This window comes from Mus pahari, chromosome 1, assembly GCF_900095145.1.
Source record: "Mus pahari chromosome 1, PAHARI_EIJ_v1.1, whole genome shotgun sequence".
Lineage (NCBI taxonomy): Eukaryota > Metazoa > Chordata > Mammalia > Rodentia > Muridae > Mus > Mus pahari.
In genome coordinates this window covers 114,037,371-114,055,771 of record NC_034590.1, presented here as the reverse complement: position 1 = coordinate 114,055,771, position 18,401 = coordinate 114,037,371, and the positions used below count along the sequence as shown (strand labels likewise).

The 18,401-nt window shown below is 50.3% G+C and overlaps 1 protein-coding gene across 3 annotated transcripts in view; it reads left to right on the top strand.

The window, feature by feature from the left end:
* Positions 1-8,689: 8,689 nt before the first annotated feature.
* The window catches only part of Ano1 (anoctamin 1), a 148,977-nt gene continuing 139,265 nt past the window's right edge, over positions 8,690-18,401 (top strand). For 2 of the 3 annotated variants that reach the window (XM_029543971.1, XM_029543960.1), the window contains exon 1: positions 8,751-8,913. In XM_029543971.1, coding sequence (XP_029399831.1) covers positions 8,781-8,913 — 133 coding nt within the window. In that variant the 5' untranslated portion in view covers positions 8,751-8,780. Of the gene's footprint in view, positions 8,914-18,401 lie in introns of all 3 variants that reach the window. The other variant, XM_021191183.2, reaches the window with a different exon arrangement.

The following is an 18,401-nucleotide window of genomic DNA, read 5'->3' as shown; positions in this document are numbered from 1 at the left end:
TGTGAGTCAAGGAATAACGGTCCCACACCGTGTGGCAGGCCACCATTGGTGCTGGTCAGCGCAGCCTAACCTGTCTCCACAGTCCCATCTGGCAGTTCCTGAGATATTCAGTTGGCCACACCTAAATCATGTGACCATTCTAGTTGCCAGGGAGACCGAGCCATGGGCTACCTTCCACATCCTGAAGCAGGTACCATGCAGAGAAAGTGGAATGGGGATTCTGGACTAGACAAAGGACCCTTTCCTTCAAGCTGGCCCCTGGGAATGACAGGCTCCTGCAAGATTGCTGGTAGTCACACACAGTCTACAATGGCTTGGGCTCCTCCTAGCATAGACCCTCAGAGGGACAGGGTCCTACAGGGTTCCCTTCCCCTTTAATAAATGTTAATAGAAATATGAAACTTCTAGAGATTCTCCCCTCGAAATGTCTGGAGCCGTGGTTCTGGGACCCATGTCCTTCTGGAGGAATCTCCCTGGTGTGAAGATCGAAGCTAGCATTATGTGCCCATGGAGGTGACACCTGCTAGATGGTGGTCCTTGAATTCTCTGGGCATTTGTCACAGGTTGCATGCCAGGCAGGGAGGAGGTAGGGGTGAGATTGAGGGGGAACAGAGACGCATCCTTCATTTGTAAGGCTTGGATTTTTGGCTGGGAAAGGATGCCTACATGTTGTGTTGTGAGGGGTTTCCTCAACAACCCAGTCTTGCTCTCTGCATAGGCTGGGCAAGGCCAGCCCTGGCGGACGATAAGATGGTAAATCGTCCTCTGACCTCCACCCCACTGCACATACAACAATAATAAACATTTAAAAATTTAAAATGACCATTCAGGGCTAGGAAGATGGCTCAGTGATTACGAGCCCTTTCTGCTCTTGCAAAGAACCTGGCTTCAGCTTCCATCACCCACATGGTATCTCACAACAACTTTGCCTCTGGTTACAGGGATCAGACAACCTCTTCTGGTCTCCATGAGTGCTGCATATAAGTGCTACACACACATACATACACACACACACTCACATAAATAAATAAAATTTAAAAAATCTCTTTAAAGTGACCCTTTGCTGGGTAGACTGTGTCCCCATCCAACATTCACAACACTGCAGTGCGTGACTATATTAGGATAAAATGGGGGTACCTGGATGTCCCCAAGCCATACAATGGGTCCTTACATGAACAGGGACCAGGACACAGATACAGAAGAGGCAGTGAGGGAACGTCATCTATGACACAAGGAGAGAGGGCTTGTGAAAAGGCCCCCCTCACATCCCCCCATCTGACTTCTAACCTTCAGGAGAGCAGATGGTGTGGGTGACTGCTATTGAAGACCCCACCTGTGACACTGGTCATGGTGGCTGCAGCTCACTCTGGTCTCTGGGTGATAAGAAGGCAGCTGTTGCACCACTGGGTCACTAGGAGTTTCCAGGAGATGGGCTCAGGCTGAGAGCCCTGCAAATGTCACTCATGCTAGGGAGTTACAAAACATAGGCAAAATTTAGTGGTCCCCAGCTGTTCCCCTAGTCCCCAGTGATCCCTGCTGGTCTCCAGTGGTCCCCCATGGCCCCTAGTGACCTCCAGTATTCCTCAGTGGTCCCCACTCACTTGTTTCCCTGAACACAGGGGATGCATCTGTTGCAACAGGTAGGCTGCACTCAGCTGGCCAAGACTGTTATCATAGCTGTCAAAGTTAAGGCCAGAATACGATGTGGATGGAGTCCAGTATGTCACCTGACAGGTCAAAGTGCCCAGCATGGCAACCATTTAAGTGGAGTTCTGAGAGCCCCGGAGTAAGTGACAGAACTGTTTGTGTCCATCCTGGAGCCATTCCAACCTCTGCCAGCAAAGACCCCAGAAGCAGCAAACTGCTTGCTCCAGCTGCCGGCTGCCCCTCTAGACCGCAGTTCATGATGGTAGCACATGGGGCCTCCCACAGCTGACCTCAACCAGCTGTGCCCAGCCATGGGCCTTAGTACCCAGTTTTTTGCTACCCTGGTAAGAGATGGTTGTAAGTCAACATACCCATACAAAGACTTGGGGGCACAAGTGGACCCTTTGAGGTAGAAATAGACATATGACCGAGCCAGGGCAACTGAAGTCATTGGGCTCCCACCATAGCGTGGGTGGCATTGAGGTCTGAGTATGGGCCAAAGCTTAGCCCAATCTCCAGGTGAGATCTGAAGTCCTAACCTCTCTCAGCCCTCCAGGGTGGCCTGGGGACATGCTTCACTCTCTGCTTCTTAAGGACAAAGGAACCTCCTCCCCCGCAGGACTGTCTCCAGAGGCCTCGTGGGGAGTGTGTCCACTCTGATCCCTTTGTAGATACCTGAGGAGCAGTTCCAGCCCACTCTCAAGTTCCCTCCTCCTCTGAGAAGCTGACCTAGCCCTGGAAAGGAGCGCTTTGTGAACGTGGCCCCCAGAGCCCTGTCATTTGCAAGTGGTGGCTGAAGGGTCTGGGAAGATGTTCCAAAGGGACATACAAGGAGGAGACTGAGAGCAGCCTTTGGGAGAGGAGGCTGAGCCACAGGGCCTTTGTGTCCCTGAGGGCAGCTTGACCCCAGGAATTGTTACAATCCAAACCCACATTAAAGGAGGGAGAGGTGGCACGTGGGACACACTTGGGACAGACCGCTCCCTTCTACCAAGAACTCAGTGACTTTGAGCTTTGCCTTCTGTTCTTGGAAGGGGTATCTCAGGCCACCCCAGGGGCCGTCTCCCCAAGGCCACTCCTTGGATCAGATGACCATGGGACTGTTTCCAATGGCCTAGTCCATCCCAAGGCCCCATTGGGAACAGTAGATATATAGATTGCGGCCTTTCCACTGTCTTATTTTAAATATTCGAAACTAACTCCCCCAGAGGCATGGAGCCTGAGATCCCTTGGGCCATGGCACAGCCTTGTGTTCTTCGGGGGGCTCTCTGTCCACACCCCCACTTTGCCACTGGAGATTCACCTGTGCTGAGCCTTCTGTCAGTGGTATTTGCTCTGTGCGAAAGCATTCTGTGTTATCCGGCATAGTGAGGGCAAATATTTGCCTCACTAATTACAGTTCATTTAACTCCAAAAAACTCAAGTGGAGTGGGCAGATTCTAAGGTTAGACGTTAGCCAGCACCAGGCCGTGCCTGGTGGACTGCCCTCCATGCTAGGCCCTTCACCACCTCATCCCTGTGAGTAAACAAACTAAAGGTTAAGGGCAGGACAGAGTGCCCCGGTGCAGGCTGTGACAGGACAGGGCAGCACTCTTGTTTCTAGAACCTTCTTTCCACTACTCCCAGCAACCATGGGTGGACACTGGTGTGTGCTCTCTACCCCTAAATGCCAGGAAGAAATGGTGCAAGGTTACACAGTGCCACAGAGAAAGTTCTGGAATTGAGCAGAACTTTCTAGAATAGCTGGGCCTGGGATTGGATCCAGGGTCTCCACTTACTCACTGTGTGGGTCCTGGCATGTTCTTCTTCCTCTCTACGTGTCATGTTCCAAAGCAGCTCATGGGAACAGTCATTTAGACATCACGTGGCTGGGACTGTGGGTAAAAATCATAAGGTAGGGTTGAGACTGGCTGTGTTGTCTGGCCAGGCTTCCGAACCTCAGGCGTCTCCTAGCTTTTTCTCTCTAGAGTCAGTGCTGGTGTGGGCTCTCTACATAGGGTTATAAACTCCACCTTAAAACAAAACAAAACAAAACAAGGCATGGTAGCATTTGCCTTTAATCCCCCAGTGCTTGGAAGGTAGAGGCGGGCGATCTCTGTGAGTTCGAGGCCATCCTAGTCTACAAATTGAGTTCTGGGATAGCCAGGACTACATAGTAAGGCCCTGCGTCAAAAAACAAAAAAACAAACAACCCCCCCCAAAAAAAAACAAAATAAAACAAAACAAAAACATCAGTCAGGCATGGTGGTGCAAACCTTTAATCCCAGAACTCAGGAGGTCTGACACTGAGTTTGAGCCAGCCTGGTCTACAAGCAAGCCCTAAGAGAGCCAGGGCTGCATTGAGAGACCCTGTCTTAAAAGCAAATATCAGCAGAGGTGGGGGGGAGGGGTATAGGAGATTTTCGGGATAGCATTTGAAATGTAAATAAAGAAAATAAAAAAAAAAATCCACAAAAAAAAAAAAAAAAAAAAAAAAAAAAGAAAAGAAGTGGGAAAGGATGGGTAGGGGAAAAGGACAGGGAAAGGGTAATATAGGTAACATTCAGGATAGCATTTGAAATGTAAATGAAGAAAATGTCCAATAAAAAATTGAAAAAAAGAAAAAAAAATCAAATCATAAATTGAAACAAAACAAANTACAAGCAAGCCCTAAGAGAGCCAGGGCTGCATTGAGAGACCCTGTCTTAAAAGCAAATATCAGCAGAGGTGGGGGGGAGGGGTATAGGAGATTTAGGGTATAGCATATGAAAGGTAAATAAAGAAAAAAAAAAAAAAAATCAACAAAAAAAAAAAAAAAAAAAAAAAAAAAAGAAAAGAAGTGGGAATGGATGGGTAGGGGAACAGGACAGGGGGAGGGTAGTATAGGGGACTTTCAGGATAGCATTTGAAATGTAAATGAAGAAAATGTCCAATAAAAAATTGAAAAAAAGAAAAAAAAATCAAATCATAAATTGAAACAAAACAAAACAAAACAAAAAACAAACATCAGAAAAAAGGGCCAGAGAGACTAGAAAAGGTGTTTGCTGCGCTTAGATCCCCTGTGGGTACTCACATGTGCCTGTAATCCCGGCACGGGACGGGCAGAGACAGGAGAATGGCTGGGATGCCTTGGCCAAATGGAGATCCAGGGTCAGTGAGAGATTGAAAATTAAACTGAACAGGGATGAGGAAGGTACTCAACGTCAGCCTGTGGCCTTCACTCAGGTGACACACACACACACACACACACACACACACACACACGCACGCACGCACACACACACACACGCACAGACAGACAGACAGACAGTGCAGCCAAATCCCTGGCCACTTACCTGCCCCACTGACGACCACCATCCCTGCCAAGACACCGAGCACCCCTACTCTGCACCTAGAGCCCCCTCTGCCAGCACCCATCACCTAGTAGCCTCACATTCTCTTGGACGGCTTCCTCAGACCAGGCCTACTGTGGGCCTCATCAGCCTGTCCAGAGACTAGTCTTCCTACCACGTCCTGAAGGATATGAGTGGGGAGGATCACCTGACTCTCACCCGAGGTTCCACAAACTCCCTCCCCACCTCCCTGCCATCCGGGGATCAACTTCAGGTCATTGGCTTTGGCAGCAAACACCTTTACCCACAGAGCCATTTCACCGGCTGTTTATGTCTTTTGAGGCAGTCTTATGTCTTAAAGTTGACTCTGAAATTGATCTGTAGCTGAGGATGACCTTGAACTTCTGATCCTCCTGCTTCCATCTCTCAAGTGCTGGGATGACAGCTATGCACCTGCACAACTGAACCGTCCCTGCCCCTGCCGTCCTCCTCTGAGGGTCAGCCTCCCAGCCCATGGTGTCAGTGGCCTAACCCACAGCAGATGCTCGAAGAGCCAGACTTCCCTTGAGATGATGAGAGAAGAGTGTATTAATGATGTTGGCCCTGAGCGTGTGAGTGACATCAGGGGCAGGGGAATGAGATGGCTTGGTGTCCCTTGGTTTACCTAAGGGACAGAAAAGGTTCAGGAAACCTAAAGGTTCAGTAAAGTTTGCTGGGAGTGTCTGGAGGGGAGTGGAAAGGGAAGGGCTGTGGCTATTCCTTATCCTCTTTGAACCAGGGGATCCATTTTCATATAGCAAGTAGTGCCTTTAATGGCCTGGACATCTCTTAAATACTCCATTGGGAAGTTTATATTAAGAGTGAAATGTGTTTGAATTAGCCTTTGTCCCACTGCCTAGGTTCAGACGGGTCACAAGCAAAGCACAGAGATGCTTCATTTCTCAAACTCAGTGTCAGCGAGCCTTGAGCGCTTAGATCCACACCTGGTTGCCCTCTGCAAGCTGCTAGAGTCTCAGACCCTGAACAGTGCGCTTTTCTCTCAGCTCCCATGACACTGCAGTCTCTAACGGCAGATAATGAAGTGAGAGTCCAAAGACAGCTGCTGGGAGCTCAGGGATCCAGGAGACACCTGTGAACTGAGGTAGTTTCTTACTCTTGCAACCATCGCCCAATCCTGCCAGCTCCAGCCTCCAATACGCACCAGGGCTTGGCCTTCTGGTTACAAGTGACCTTAAGTGTGACTGTGGGCAAAGAAGCTACAGGCCTTGATATGCCTCCTGGGAGGACTGAGCTTGGCCCATCTGGGTCCAGGGCATCACCAGCAAAGTCTATTTTAAGCTGCACCAAACCCATGAGCTGTGTTCTGGCCACAGCCTCACAGAGCGCTGCCTCCTCCCTCCCTCTCCACCTCACCAAAAAGGGAAACCATTTTCCATAATGACACGCTGGGTTCTCTGATTACTGTATTCCATAATGATGGCTGTGTGTTCCAATGACAGGCACGTCACCTCCCTGCTCAGTCTGCTCACCCTCCTTGCTGCTGGTATAAATACCTCCCCCAACATACGCAAGCTGGGGAGGCCCTCGCTGCAGAGGGTCCCCACCCCAGGCCTTCTTGGGACGTGGGGAGGGCATTCCTCTTAGGGGCCACTCTATCTGTGAGGGCCACATGGGCAGCCCCCTTTGCCTAGCCTGGCAAGGCTTCCATATGACCTCATTGGCTAAAACAGCAGTTGAGAGCAATCATTTAAAAAAAAAGGGAGGGGTGCTGTCCCATGTGTTTGCTGTCATGTCTCTAACATGATATGCCCACGAAGTTTGGAGCAGTGCTCAGGGCAGTTGTGCATAGATCGTACATAGCTAAGGGATTTACATGAATATGACATAAACTGGAAGCAAGATAACGACAAAGAGAAAGAAAGAAAACCTGGCTTCAGTCTGAATGAACCAACCTCTATTAAAGACTCCTTAGCATACTTCTGATAATAATACGTTTAAAAAAATGTGTATTTTAAAACCTGGCTCAGTAGACAATAGCCAGCCCTGGCCCCCAAAGGTAAACAATGAGGGAGTAAAAATAGTCCCAGCAAGTGTTTACATTTTTGTCCCCCTGAGTCTTTTTGGTTTACAGTTCATCATTTCAAGGATAAGAATTCTAGAATTTTCTGTGTATTTATACAACGGAGCTATTGCTGTGCACCACGTTAGTGATCAGACCCTTCCAAGAAAAACCAGTTTTATCTTGACTCCCACACACTGGTCAGATGGATCATGACTGACTGTGGGAGGGAACCGGGGCAGCCCCTGGCTCCACGTGGTCTCCTCGGCAGACACCAGGTACAGGGCACACCCTGGGGGGGGGGGCTTCTTAAGACTCCCAGGGAAAGGAAAAATCCCAACCTAGCACCAAATGTCTCAGGCCAGACTCAAGGAGACAAGCTTGAGACAACAGGGCTCACTTGGCTGGGGATGGCTCTCTGTGGTTCATCCACTAGAGTCTTTTCCATTCAGAGCGGTGTACAGGGGGATCAAGCTCCCCACCCCCAGGCTTGGTAGGGGGAGGAGCCATGGTTCATGCCCCTAGTTGTGAGCCCCTTCCCTGTGAGAGTGCAGTGGGTGCTGCACAGTGTCTGGGACCCGTCTCTGTCAAGGTCCAGCCAAAGCATTAGTGGAGAGTCAACTTGGCAGGTGACCCTGGGTCCTTAGCACTCTCCGTTGTCAACACCATCCTAATTCGCCTCCCCTGGGGGTTACAAGAAGAATAAAATGACTCTCCCCACCCCAAAAGTTGAGACTGGACTTCCACCCGCCTACTCCCCCCCACTCAACTAGCAGATTAACGTTTTGTTTACGGTCTGTCTGTCCCACAATTTATGATAGTTATTTAGAAATGTCACACAAGAGGCACCTCCTCTGAGCAGTGGGGCGCTCAGAGTGCCCATCCCACAGAGCCTCCCAGAGAGCAGGGTCTCTGGATCCCTGCCCAGGCAGAGCCTGTCCAGCAGCAGGGGCCCAGGACAAGAGAGCAGCCAGAGGCTCAAAGCTCTTGGCTAAATCCTCTTTGCTGCAGTTAATGAGAATCCACCCTGGGCTATTCTCAACTATCCAGAGTCTTAAATTCTGCACAGGTGGGGGTTATCCTAAAAAGTACCCTAAAACTCCCTGGATTTTGTCCAGAGGGTGATGGGTCACATCTATAATTCCAGTATTTGAGAGATGAAAGCAGGAGGATTGTGGCCAGTTTGAGGCCAGCCACAGCAACATAGCATGACCCTGTCTCAAAAATCCTCCCACTTCCTTCTCCATATATGTAAAATAAAAGTCAAATAGCGAGTGTGATGAACACCCCTTTAATCTCAGCACTGGGGAGACAGAGGCAGGTGGATCTCTGTGAATTCTAGGACAGCTAGGGCAGCAAAGTGAGACCCTGACTAAAAATAAAACAAAACACCGCCGTCCCCCACCACCGCCATACTGGGGTTAGTTAGCCTTTTCATCTCTTTCCACAAACTGGCAGAGTGGTCGCTCAGGGTCCTGCGGGTTAGAGGCGGGGCTGGGCCACCCTGTGAGCCTCCCCTGTCCAAGGCTGCGCCCTGGGGACAGGCTAGAGTTGGGGGCACCTCCCATGCAGTGGGGGGCGGGAACAGGGCGGGGCGAGGGCGCGGCTGCAGGTGACCCCGTGACCCCCGGGGCGGAGAACTGGGGGACCCCAGGACCAAAGCGCCGGGGGCGGAGCAGCGCCGTGCAGGCAGCTGGGCTCAGCCTTCCTCCCGCCTCTGCCGGTCCCTCTGCTGGACCCAGGGAGTCCGGAGCGAACACATCATGCAGGACACGCAGGACAGCGACATCGGCCTGGAGGGCTTGACCCGAGAGGGAGCCTCTGCGGACCGAGAGTGCCAGCGGGGACCGGAAACAATCGCGCACGAGGCACAGGACGCAGAAACCCCCAACTCAGGTGGTAGGACCTTCCCTGAGCCTCTCTGCAGGAGGAGAGCGCAGGGACTTGGGTGGAGGTTGCAGGGGACTTGGACGGACAGACAGACAGACAGACAGACAGACAGACAGACAGACATGGTCAGTTGCTGCGCGGGGGTGAGGTGGGGGCTAGTAGTGCCCCCTCGGGGAACTTGGCATCCCTAGAGGGAGTCTGTAGCATCCTGGAGCGACCCTGTTAGACCCTGAAGGGGGACCTTGCCTGTCCCCTGGAGGGACTTAGGCCACCTGGTTTTGGACTCCCTTGGAGGCATCCCCAGCTTGCTGTATCTACTGCTCCTGGCAGATGTGAGTCTTCGGATGTTTTTACAGGCACTATTAATACTCTTAATATTTCCGCGCTGTTGTGGAGATTTATTTGGGAAGTAAAGTAACTCTATGACTCGAAGTCATAACGGAAACTGCTGGCAGAGCAGGGAGACAGATGAGGCCGGGAAGCCAGGAGGGGAGGGGGAGTCCTGGCCACTAAGTCATCACCTTGGGTGTTTTTATATGAATAATTTTCAAATAAATGACCCAGGAAACATTTCCTGCATGTTATCCTCCCAGTTCAGAGGTTATTAAGTAAACCCGGAGTGGGGTGGCAGGAGGACGTGCACTTGATCACACAGTTTGAGTTTGCTGGGGCTGAGCCCTGGGAAGGATGCTCTCTCTGCTGTGCCTCCCTCCCTGTCTTCACTAAGACTTCCACGAAGCAACTTATCCCATGTTCTGTTCAAAACGACCCAATTTGGCGTTTTCAGCATCAAATTAAGGTGGAGGGGCACACCAATACCAGTATAGGAGCTTCTGCCAAGGCTGGTGCTGGGTGGCCAGACCACTCTATCCCTCCCTCCCTCCCTCCCCCTCCAGCTCATATTTCTGTCCTTTTTGCAGCCAACCAAAAATGCCAGCGCTGGGCTGGTTCTGGGTGAGCATCTCACTGGGTGCTGGGCACTGGAAGCAGGACTGTGGGTGTTAACCCTCTGACAACTGTAGGCAGTGGGACATGGCCTTTCCCACTCCGCAGACTGGAAAACTGAGGCCTCACAGAAGACAGAGTGGCACCACCTGGTGTAGCTGTTGTGAGGGTCCCCTGACTCCATCTCAGGCAGAGTCTAGATCATGCAGCCGAGATCTGATGAGAGAGCCTTATCTTGGCCCGTGTCTGCCAATCATTGTAGCAGGGAGGCCTGGGCTCTGCTTGCTTCCTGGATGTAGGCCAGGTGGGTCTCAGGTGTGGGCATCTGGGTTTCCTTCTGTAATAGGCTGGGTAAAGCAGGTTCTGGATGGGCATGGGGGCAGGATGACCACCACATTTGTAGAGGGAATCCGTCCGGTCCATCCCTCTGCATCCCAACGTTTATTCTGTCCATGTGCTGAACAGGTTCTTGTCTCTCTGCCACCCTGGGCATCACCAGAGACAGAAGTAAGATCTGAGGACTGGTGGGTCAGCTTTAATGACTGGGTTTACATGGATGCATGGTCCCACCCCTCAGGCATGCAAAAATGCTGGACATGTGTGAGAGAGGGAGCAACTTGGAATAGAATCAGAGACTGGAAGTATTTGCTGGTACAGACTGCAAGGGAGCCTCAAATTGCAGGGCAGACAGAAGCCCAGTGATCAAGGCTGCGCTGTCGTCAGTTTGAGCCCAAGGGGACAACCTCGTGCAGTGCAGTTGTGGAGGGCAGGGTGATCAGGAATGGAGACTCCAGAGCTGGCCTCAGCTCTGAACCTCTGGTTGCCGCCATACCTACTCTGTAACTTACCCTCAAAGCCTAGAGTATTGTGAGAGTGGACTCAAGCCTGTCTCCTGCCTCTTGTCCCCAGCTCTCTTCCCAGTGTTGAGTGAGGACTGTCCTCCTGGCCATCTCATTCCCATCCTTCTGAAGGAGGACTCAAGCCAGGCAGGGAGAATGTGAAGCGTAACTACCGTTGGGGCTCCTGGGTCTGAGGACCTGACAAAGACAGAAAGGATGGAACAGGGAAACCCAGATGTCCCAGGGGGCCACTTGAGCTGGGTGTGTATCAGGGGGAAGGTCAACCAGAAGGCTGGAGCTGTGGAGTCAGCAGAGGCTCTGCAGTGCTTCACTGTGCTGTACAGATGTGCATGATGCTGCTGATGAGGGACACAGGATAGAGGACAGGTGTACCCTGAAAACAGAGCCTGGGGCATGGGCATAGGTGTGTATGAGAGCATGTGTGCGTGCATGTGTGTGAGTGAGAGTGTATATGCATGCATGCGTGTGTGTGAGTGTGTATGTGTATGTGAGAGAGTGTGTGAGTGTTTGTGCATGGGCGTGTGTATGTGTGTGTGTGTGCAAATGTGTGTATGTGTATCTGTAATGGATCTAGATTCACTAGATTCAGGGTTATAAGGATTGAACTTTGATGGGATGGAGGTAGAGTGGGGCAGATCCTTTGGTTTATTTTTGTCAAGTTGAGATACAATGTATAAGATTTTTCACAACTGTTACAAGTTTGCTCACTGCCATCAAACCTTGCCAGGTGTCTTAGTGTTTCCACTTCTGTGAAGAGACACCATGACCAAAGGCAACTCTTATAAAGGCAAACATTTAATTGGAGTCTTCTTATAGTTTCAGAGGTTCAGTCCATTCTCATCATGGCAAGAGCATGGCGGCATCCAGGCAGACAGACATGGTACTGCAGAAGGCGCTGAGAGTTCTGCCTCTTGTTCCAAAGGTGGCTAGAAGAGTCAGCAACCTAAGGCAGCTAGGAGAAGGGTCTCCAAGCCCACCCCCATAGCGACACACTTCCTCCAACAACAAGGCCACACCTCCTAACAGCGCCACTCCCTGGGCCAAGCATAGTCAAACCACCACGCCATGTCAAGTAACCACCGCCTGCCTCTTCTCGCTCCGCTACTCTGGTTATCAGACATAGCACGTGTTTTCTTCCCCGGCTCAGGGAAGAGTGAGTCTCCCACCACTCTATAAACCTGTCCAGAGTCCCACATGTGTCAGTGACACTGGCAACCATCTTTGTGCAAATTGTCTGTAGAGCCTGTTCTCAGAATGCCTCCCCATTTCTTTTCTGGATGGCAGAGTGATACTCCGCTGTACCAAATGTTTTACACAGCCACCACACCACACCACAGCCGGTGGCCTGGGGAGCAGATACCCGGTGTATTTTTACCTCGGAGCTGTCTGCAACAATGCCATAACAGAGAACTCCAGACAAAACGACTCTACCCAAGAGCCTGCCCTCAGTTCTTTAGTGTAGCTACCTAAGTGAAATCGCTGGGTCTGACAGCTTTGCCATCTTTAACTTTAAAGAATTACTATTACTGGGCTGAGAGATGGCTCAGCAGTTAAGAGTAAGTGCTGCTCATGCAGACCCCAGTTCATTTCTCAGCACCCACATCAGGTGGCTTCCAACCGCCTGCATCTCCTAACTTCAGAAGGATTCTGTTCTCCTCGCCTCCTCGGGCACCGACAGTCGTATGCACATACCTCACGTGGACACTCAGGGATATAGCTAAAAATAATAAAATAAATATTTAAAACTTTATTATTATTATTATTATTATTACCATTATTGTGGAGGGTGCTATGAGATGTGTGGGGATGCATGTGTGCCGCTGCACATGTGTGAAAGACAGAGGACAATTTTGTGGGTTAGTTCTCTCTTTCTACCTTGACGTATGGGATCTGGGGCTCGAACTCAGGTCACCAGGTTTGAGCGGCAAGAGCTGTTACCTACTGAGCCATCTCGCTGGCCCTCATTCAGCCACTTTCTTATTTTCTATTCCTGTTAGGATGGCACAAGGGTTCCAACATCTCTAACAACATTTGGCGTTTATATAATTTTATTTGTTTGAGACAGCAATCCTGAAGGGTGTGGTGTGGTCTTGCCTTGAGTTGGTCTCGTAGCTGGTTGGCCTGAGCATCATCAGGCTCTCTGTCACCTATCAGCCTTCTATGGAAGAAGGTCTCCTAAAAGACAGTGGGAGCAGGCTCACTTCTAAATGTTTTGTCTTCTTGCTCTTTTTTTCTAGAGTCTGGATATCAACCTTTATCTATTGTGTGGTTTGCAAATATTTACAGATTTTGTCTTCCCCTTCTCCGTAATACCCTGTGATACACAGAAATCAATTTTCATGGTGTTCAGTTCATCAGTTTAGCACCTCTCTCTCTCTCCCTCTCCCCCACCTCTCCCCCCTCCCTCTCCCTCTCCCTCTCCCTCTCCTCCCTCTCTCCCTCTCCCTCTCCCTCTCCCTCTCCCTCTCCCTCTCCCTCTCCCTCCCTCCCCCCTCTCTCTTTCTCTGCTGGTGTCATTGGCATCACCTCTAAGAATCTACTGCTGGTCACAAGGTCACAGACTTATCCCAGCCATAAGAGTTTTGTGGGTTTTGTCTTATATTTAGATCATTGATCCAGGTTGAGTTAATGTTTATATATGGGGTATGGAAAGGCTCAGTATCATCTTTCCTGTGTGACTATCTAGTCATCGAGGCACTGTCTGTCAGAGGTGCCACCCTTTGGGGGTTTGCTTTTGAGCATATTACTAACAGTATCTGTCACCAAAGCTGACCCTCAGCTTCTGAATGAGCATGTGCAGTTTATTAGTCTGGGTGTCTAGGTGCTCTGTGGACACTTCCCAGGAGGCCAGAGACAGTGAGGGTGTGGCTGGCCGGCTTGACAGCAGACCATGCTCGGTGTTCTCCAGCAGTGAGGAGGCTGGTACAGGCAGCACCCCTGCAAAGCCTCTAGTCTCCAGGTGACCACTGAATGTGGGCAGAAGCTGATGCCCTGCCTATGTGGCAGGTTTCCCTACTGTGTTATAGTGAAGTAGAGAAAACTGTCTTCCAGCTCTGCAAATGCATACAGAATTCCATTATCATCAAACAGACACGGTGGGGCACAGGACAGCCACCTTCTCAGGTGGCGTGGGATAGCCACCCTGTCAGGAGCAGGGTATGGGTTAGCCACCTTCTCAGGAGGAGCAGGGTATGGGATAGCATCTCTTCTGTCAGGAGCAGAGTGTGCTGTATCACAGTTCTGCTGTTCATGTTTATTCCGTGGTTTATACTATGCCAAGGATGAGTCTACCCAGCAGAGTAGTGCCCAGCTACTACATGGGGCATAATGAGAGTCAACTTCTATCCCCTTTAGATCCTGTGGCAAACTGGCACTCAGTTATTTCTTCCTACTGTATTGGCCTCTCTGGCTAGACTTGGACTGCTAGTGTCTGGACTGGCATCTCACTCATATTTTCTAGTGCTAGCACAGGGCCTGGTCATGGCAGTGTTCAATGAAAATCAGATAGATAGATGAATGGAAAGATAGACAGATGGATGAATAGTGGGTAGGTAAATGGCTGGCTGGTTCATAGCTGTCTGGCTCACTAGCTAGATGATGTACATATGTATGGATGATGGATGGTTGGTTAATGATATATGTAGATAGATGGATAGTGCGTACATGGATAAATGATGGATGAAAAGTGAGAGAATAGATGGATGGATGGGTAGTGAGAAAGTAGATGATGGAAGGAAGGGTAGTAAGTGGATGGATGGATGGATGATGGATGGATGGATGGATGAATAGATGAGTGGATGGATGAATGGATGAATGGATAGGTAGATGTGATTGGATGGATGGACCATGGGTGGATGGATGGATAGGTGGGTGGATGGATGAATAGATGGGTAGATGGATGGGCGGGTTGGTGGATGAGGGATGATTGAGTAGTGAGAATAAAAAAAAGGCTGTATAGGAAATGGGTGAGTGGCTGGATGAGTTACAGATTGATGAATGATGACTGAGTAACAATGAATGATGGGTGAGTGGATGATGGATGACTGACAGATGGACAGGTGGAGGAGCAGGTGGCTGACAGCAGTGCATTTTGCCCGTTCTTCCTGCCTTGCAAGTCCTTTCTCATCTTAGACTCCCTTAGCACTCAATTGTCAAGTTCTTAATCTTAGGAGACATTTGACAGTCATGGGTCTCATTGTTGGCTCCTAGAGAGCAGGGAATGTATTCCAATTCACACAACTAACAGCTGTCTATAGACACTCTGCGGAGCCCCTGCCTAGCCTGATTCATGGAGGCTTGGATACAAAGCAGTGAGACCAGGCCTGAGGGAAGTCTGGAATTCAGCTTGGGTCTCAGAGCTGGGGTCGCTAGCTTTGGAGGAAAAGAAAGTGTTCTGTGACTATCAGGCTGCTGCAGGGAGCCACACCCAGAAGGCGGGGCTCACCCTGGCCTCCTATCTCTCCCCAGCCCAGCACCCAGCATTGTTCACCACTCCGCCTCCATCAGGCCTTGGCCTTTGGTGCCAGGCCCACGTGACAGTTTTCATGCTGTGTAATGAATTGCTAACTACCTTTCCAACCTTCAGAGATCCATTTGATGGTGGTCACGTGGCTATTAGGCAGACAAATTGCTAGTTTTGTGTGTTTGTCAGTGGGTGGGCTGGGGTGGGGGTGTGTGCCCGGGAGCTGGCTCACCAGTGTTTTCTTCCATCCTCTATCAGCTCATGGGGGACACACTCTCTCTCTCTCTCTGAGCCTTTCCTCATGGCTCTACTGGGCTCAGGGTTTCCCTCGTATATCCCAAGCCACAGAACCCCCATACACCAGGATCCCACCCCACCGGGCCAACAGCTGTGTCCCTATCTGCCACACACTCTGCTAGGCCCTGGGCATGGTGTGCAAACACTACCTCCGCACCTGACTTCAATCCTTTCCCTTTTCACACCCAGGAACAGACTCTGCACACGCATCCCCTGTGGTTCCTAGTGATTTTGAAACTCGTTCAGTGCAGAAGCCTCTGAAGGGACTGGAGATGTTTATCCACTATTGGCGTAGCCATGAGAGAGCAGATGACACAGGTCACCATTATCACGCTGCTTCCTGGGAGGTGAAGAAGCAGGGCTGAGGGCCCAGCCTGTGACTCCTCCTTGCAGACTCAGTGCAGTATCTCTAACCTGAGCCCAGAGGACCCCTTCCCTGAAGCACAGAGTGATCTTCAGACTCTTCCTAGGGCAGCTCATGAAAGGATGGGTGTCTGGGTTCTCTTTCCATGGTTCAAGCCCCACTTTCAGCCAGATTCCCTTCTGTTTGCCCTTCAGCTCTGTCTGCTACGTGCTCATGTCAATGCCAGCTATTGCTTGGCCCCATCTGCCCTAGCCTGTCACCGCTGAAGTGACAAGAGGGAAGATGTCAAACAGAAGCAAGACAGCTCTACCCCTCACCTATCAAGGGTCCCTGAGCCTCCTCTGGCCCTGTCCTGCAGGAGAGTACTCCTGTCTCTCTTCACTGCCTTCCCACAGCTCTTATCCTCTGCATTCAGCCTGCCTGGCCCTCCCTAGCCTGGTCCTTCCCACAGTCACTGTACATCAGTTCCCCTCCCCACCCCCACCAAGAGTTCTTCATTCTGCTCTGTGGTCCATCTCCTCCCAGGGTGTCTCTGATGCAGAGTGGCCACTGTCTTCAGCCACCAGTCTCCTCTCCATAAGCACAGACACGGCTGCTCTGTCATTCTTGTGAGCACTGTACCCACATGGCTGCTCTCAACATGGACAAGTTCCAAAGGACAGGGTGGGCCTTTAACCTCTTATGCTAAAGTTGAATGAGACCCTAACAGGTATTGCCCAGGGAACTCAGAAAGCCCTTGTACAGGGCTGTATATCTCAGAAGACCTCCTTTAGAACTAAGCCACTGTTTTGTTCTTTCTTTGTGATAGATGGTAAGAAAGTGGCATTTAGTGACACATATTCAATTTGGATATTGGTCTATTATTGAAAGGTGTTCCCCTCTGATGTTCAAGTGAGGGGACTGGGCAGATAAAGTAATGCATAGATAAATGGATAGATGAGAGGATGGATGAGTGGATGGGTGGATAGGTAGCTGGATAGGTGAACAGGTAGATGGTTAGATAGATGAGTAGGCGGTGACAGTATGGGAAGATAAGTGGATGGAATGAGTGGGGAGATGGGGGGTGAGTGAATGGGAAATAGCTGGGTAGATGGATGGATGAGTGAATGAATGAGGGTGAATGGGTAGATGGAGGGGGTAGAGGGATGGAGAGGTTAGTAGATGAAATGGATGATTGCATAAATGGGTAAATGGGTAGACAATAGGTCAAAATACTTTGATGGATAGGTGGATGGATGGGCAGATGGAGGAATGGATGGATGAATGGGTGGATGGATGGATGGATGAGCAGTTAGTTAGGGGTGCATGGATAAGTGGATGGGTGTGTGGATAGATAGATTAAATGGATGAGTAGATGGGTAGATAGGTAGATGGAGAGACTGGTAGGTGAATGTAGAGATGGCTGGAGAAATTGAGTGTAATATATGACCTCCATAGACCTAGACATATGCAAATAGAACCGTCTCATTCATGCCTAGAGCAAAATCTTGCACTAGTTCCTCTGTCAAATGCAAATGAGAAAGCACACACCGAGACTGGTTTGTGGTTATGTGGTGACAGCACCCCTCATATTGCTTCCGTGCCTGTGGGTGCTCCTGTTTGTTTTCTGTTTCATCTTTTTCCTCCCCAGTGACTCTAGATTTGTGGAATTACTGCAAAGGCAATTCAGGGAGTCCTCATGCCCCCACACCCAGGCCAGCATCTCATACTAAAGCAGTCCGTTGTCGACACTGACATCTGATTGTTTCAGGAGACTGGAGGGTGTGGAAATGTGGTTTTCAGCCATGTCCCTTCTGGCCCTTTTACTCCTGTTATTTCCCAGAGGCCCAGGACACATTTACTCAGCCTGATTCCTTGGAGTTCTGCTGTCATGATGGTGTCTCAGGCATCTGTGAATGGCAGCTGCTCAGACATGGGTAGACAATCCATCAGCAGGAACTTCTCCACGTGACTGGCCTGAGATTGTAGGTTTGGGAGAGGAAGGGACAGAAATGAAATGCCATCTCATGCCACCAAGTTGAGGACGCACGCTGTCAGCATGGTTCATTTCAGTCAGTGTTGACCATGGTCATGTGGTTGAGGTGTCACCAGGCTGCACTGAAAAGTTTTTGTCTATATTTTGCCGTTTTACATAGTAGAAGTTTTCAGATCTCCCTTGACCCCTGTGGCAGGGGCAGAGCCCACGGGCTCAGATGCTCCAGGCTAGGCAGCTACTCTGTTGCCACATTATATCCCAGACTCTCACTGGAGGATTCTGGGTAGGTGCTCTGCCCCTGGACCACTCCCCAAGCCCCTCCCTGTGGGAATATAGTTAGAACTCTACCACTGACACACACCCTAGCCCCTGTAGAAGGTCTTAGGTCAGAACCATCAACTTAGAAGCTAAGTTTTCACAGCTGCACCCGTTGTGCTGCTGACAGTTCATTGGGTATATATTATATTAAACAATATCTGATTAAGAATAACCAGGCGGTGGTGGCACACCCCTTTAATCTCAGCACTCAAGAGGCAGAGGCAGGTGGATCTCTGTGAGTTTGAGTCCAGTCTGGTCTACAGAGCAAGTTCC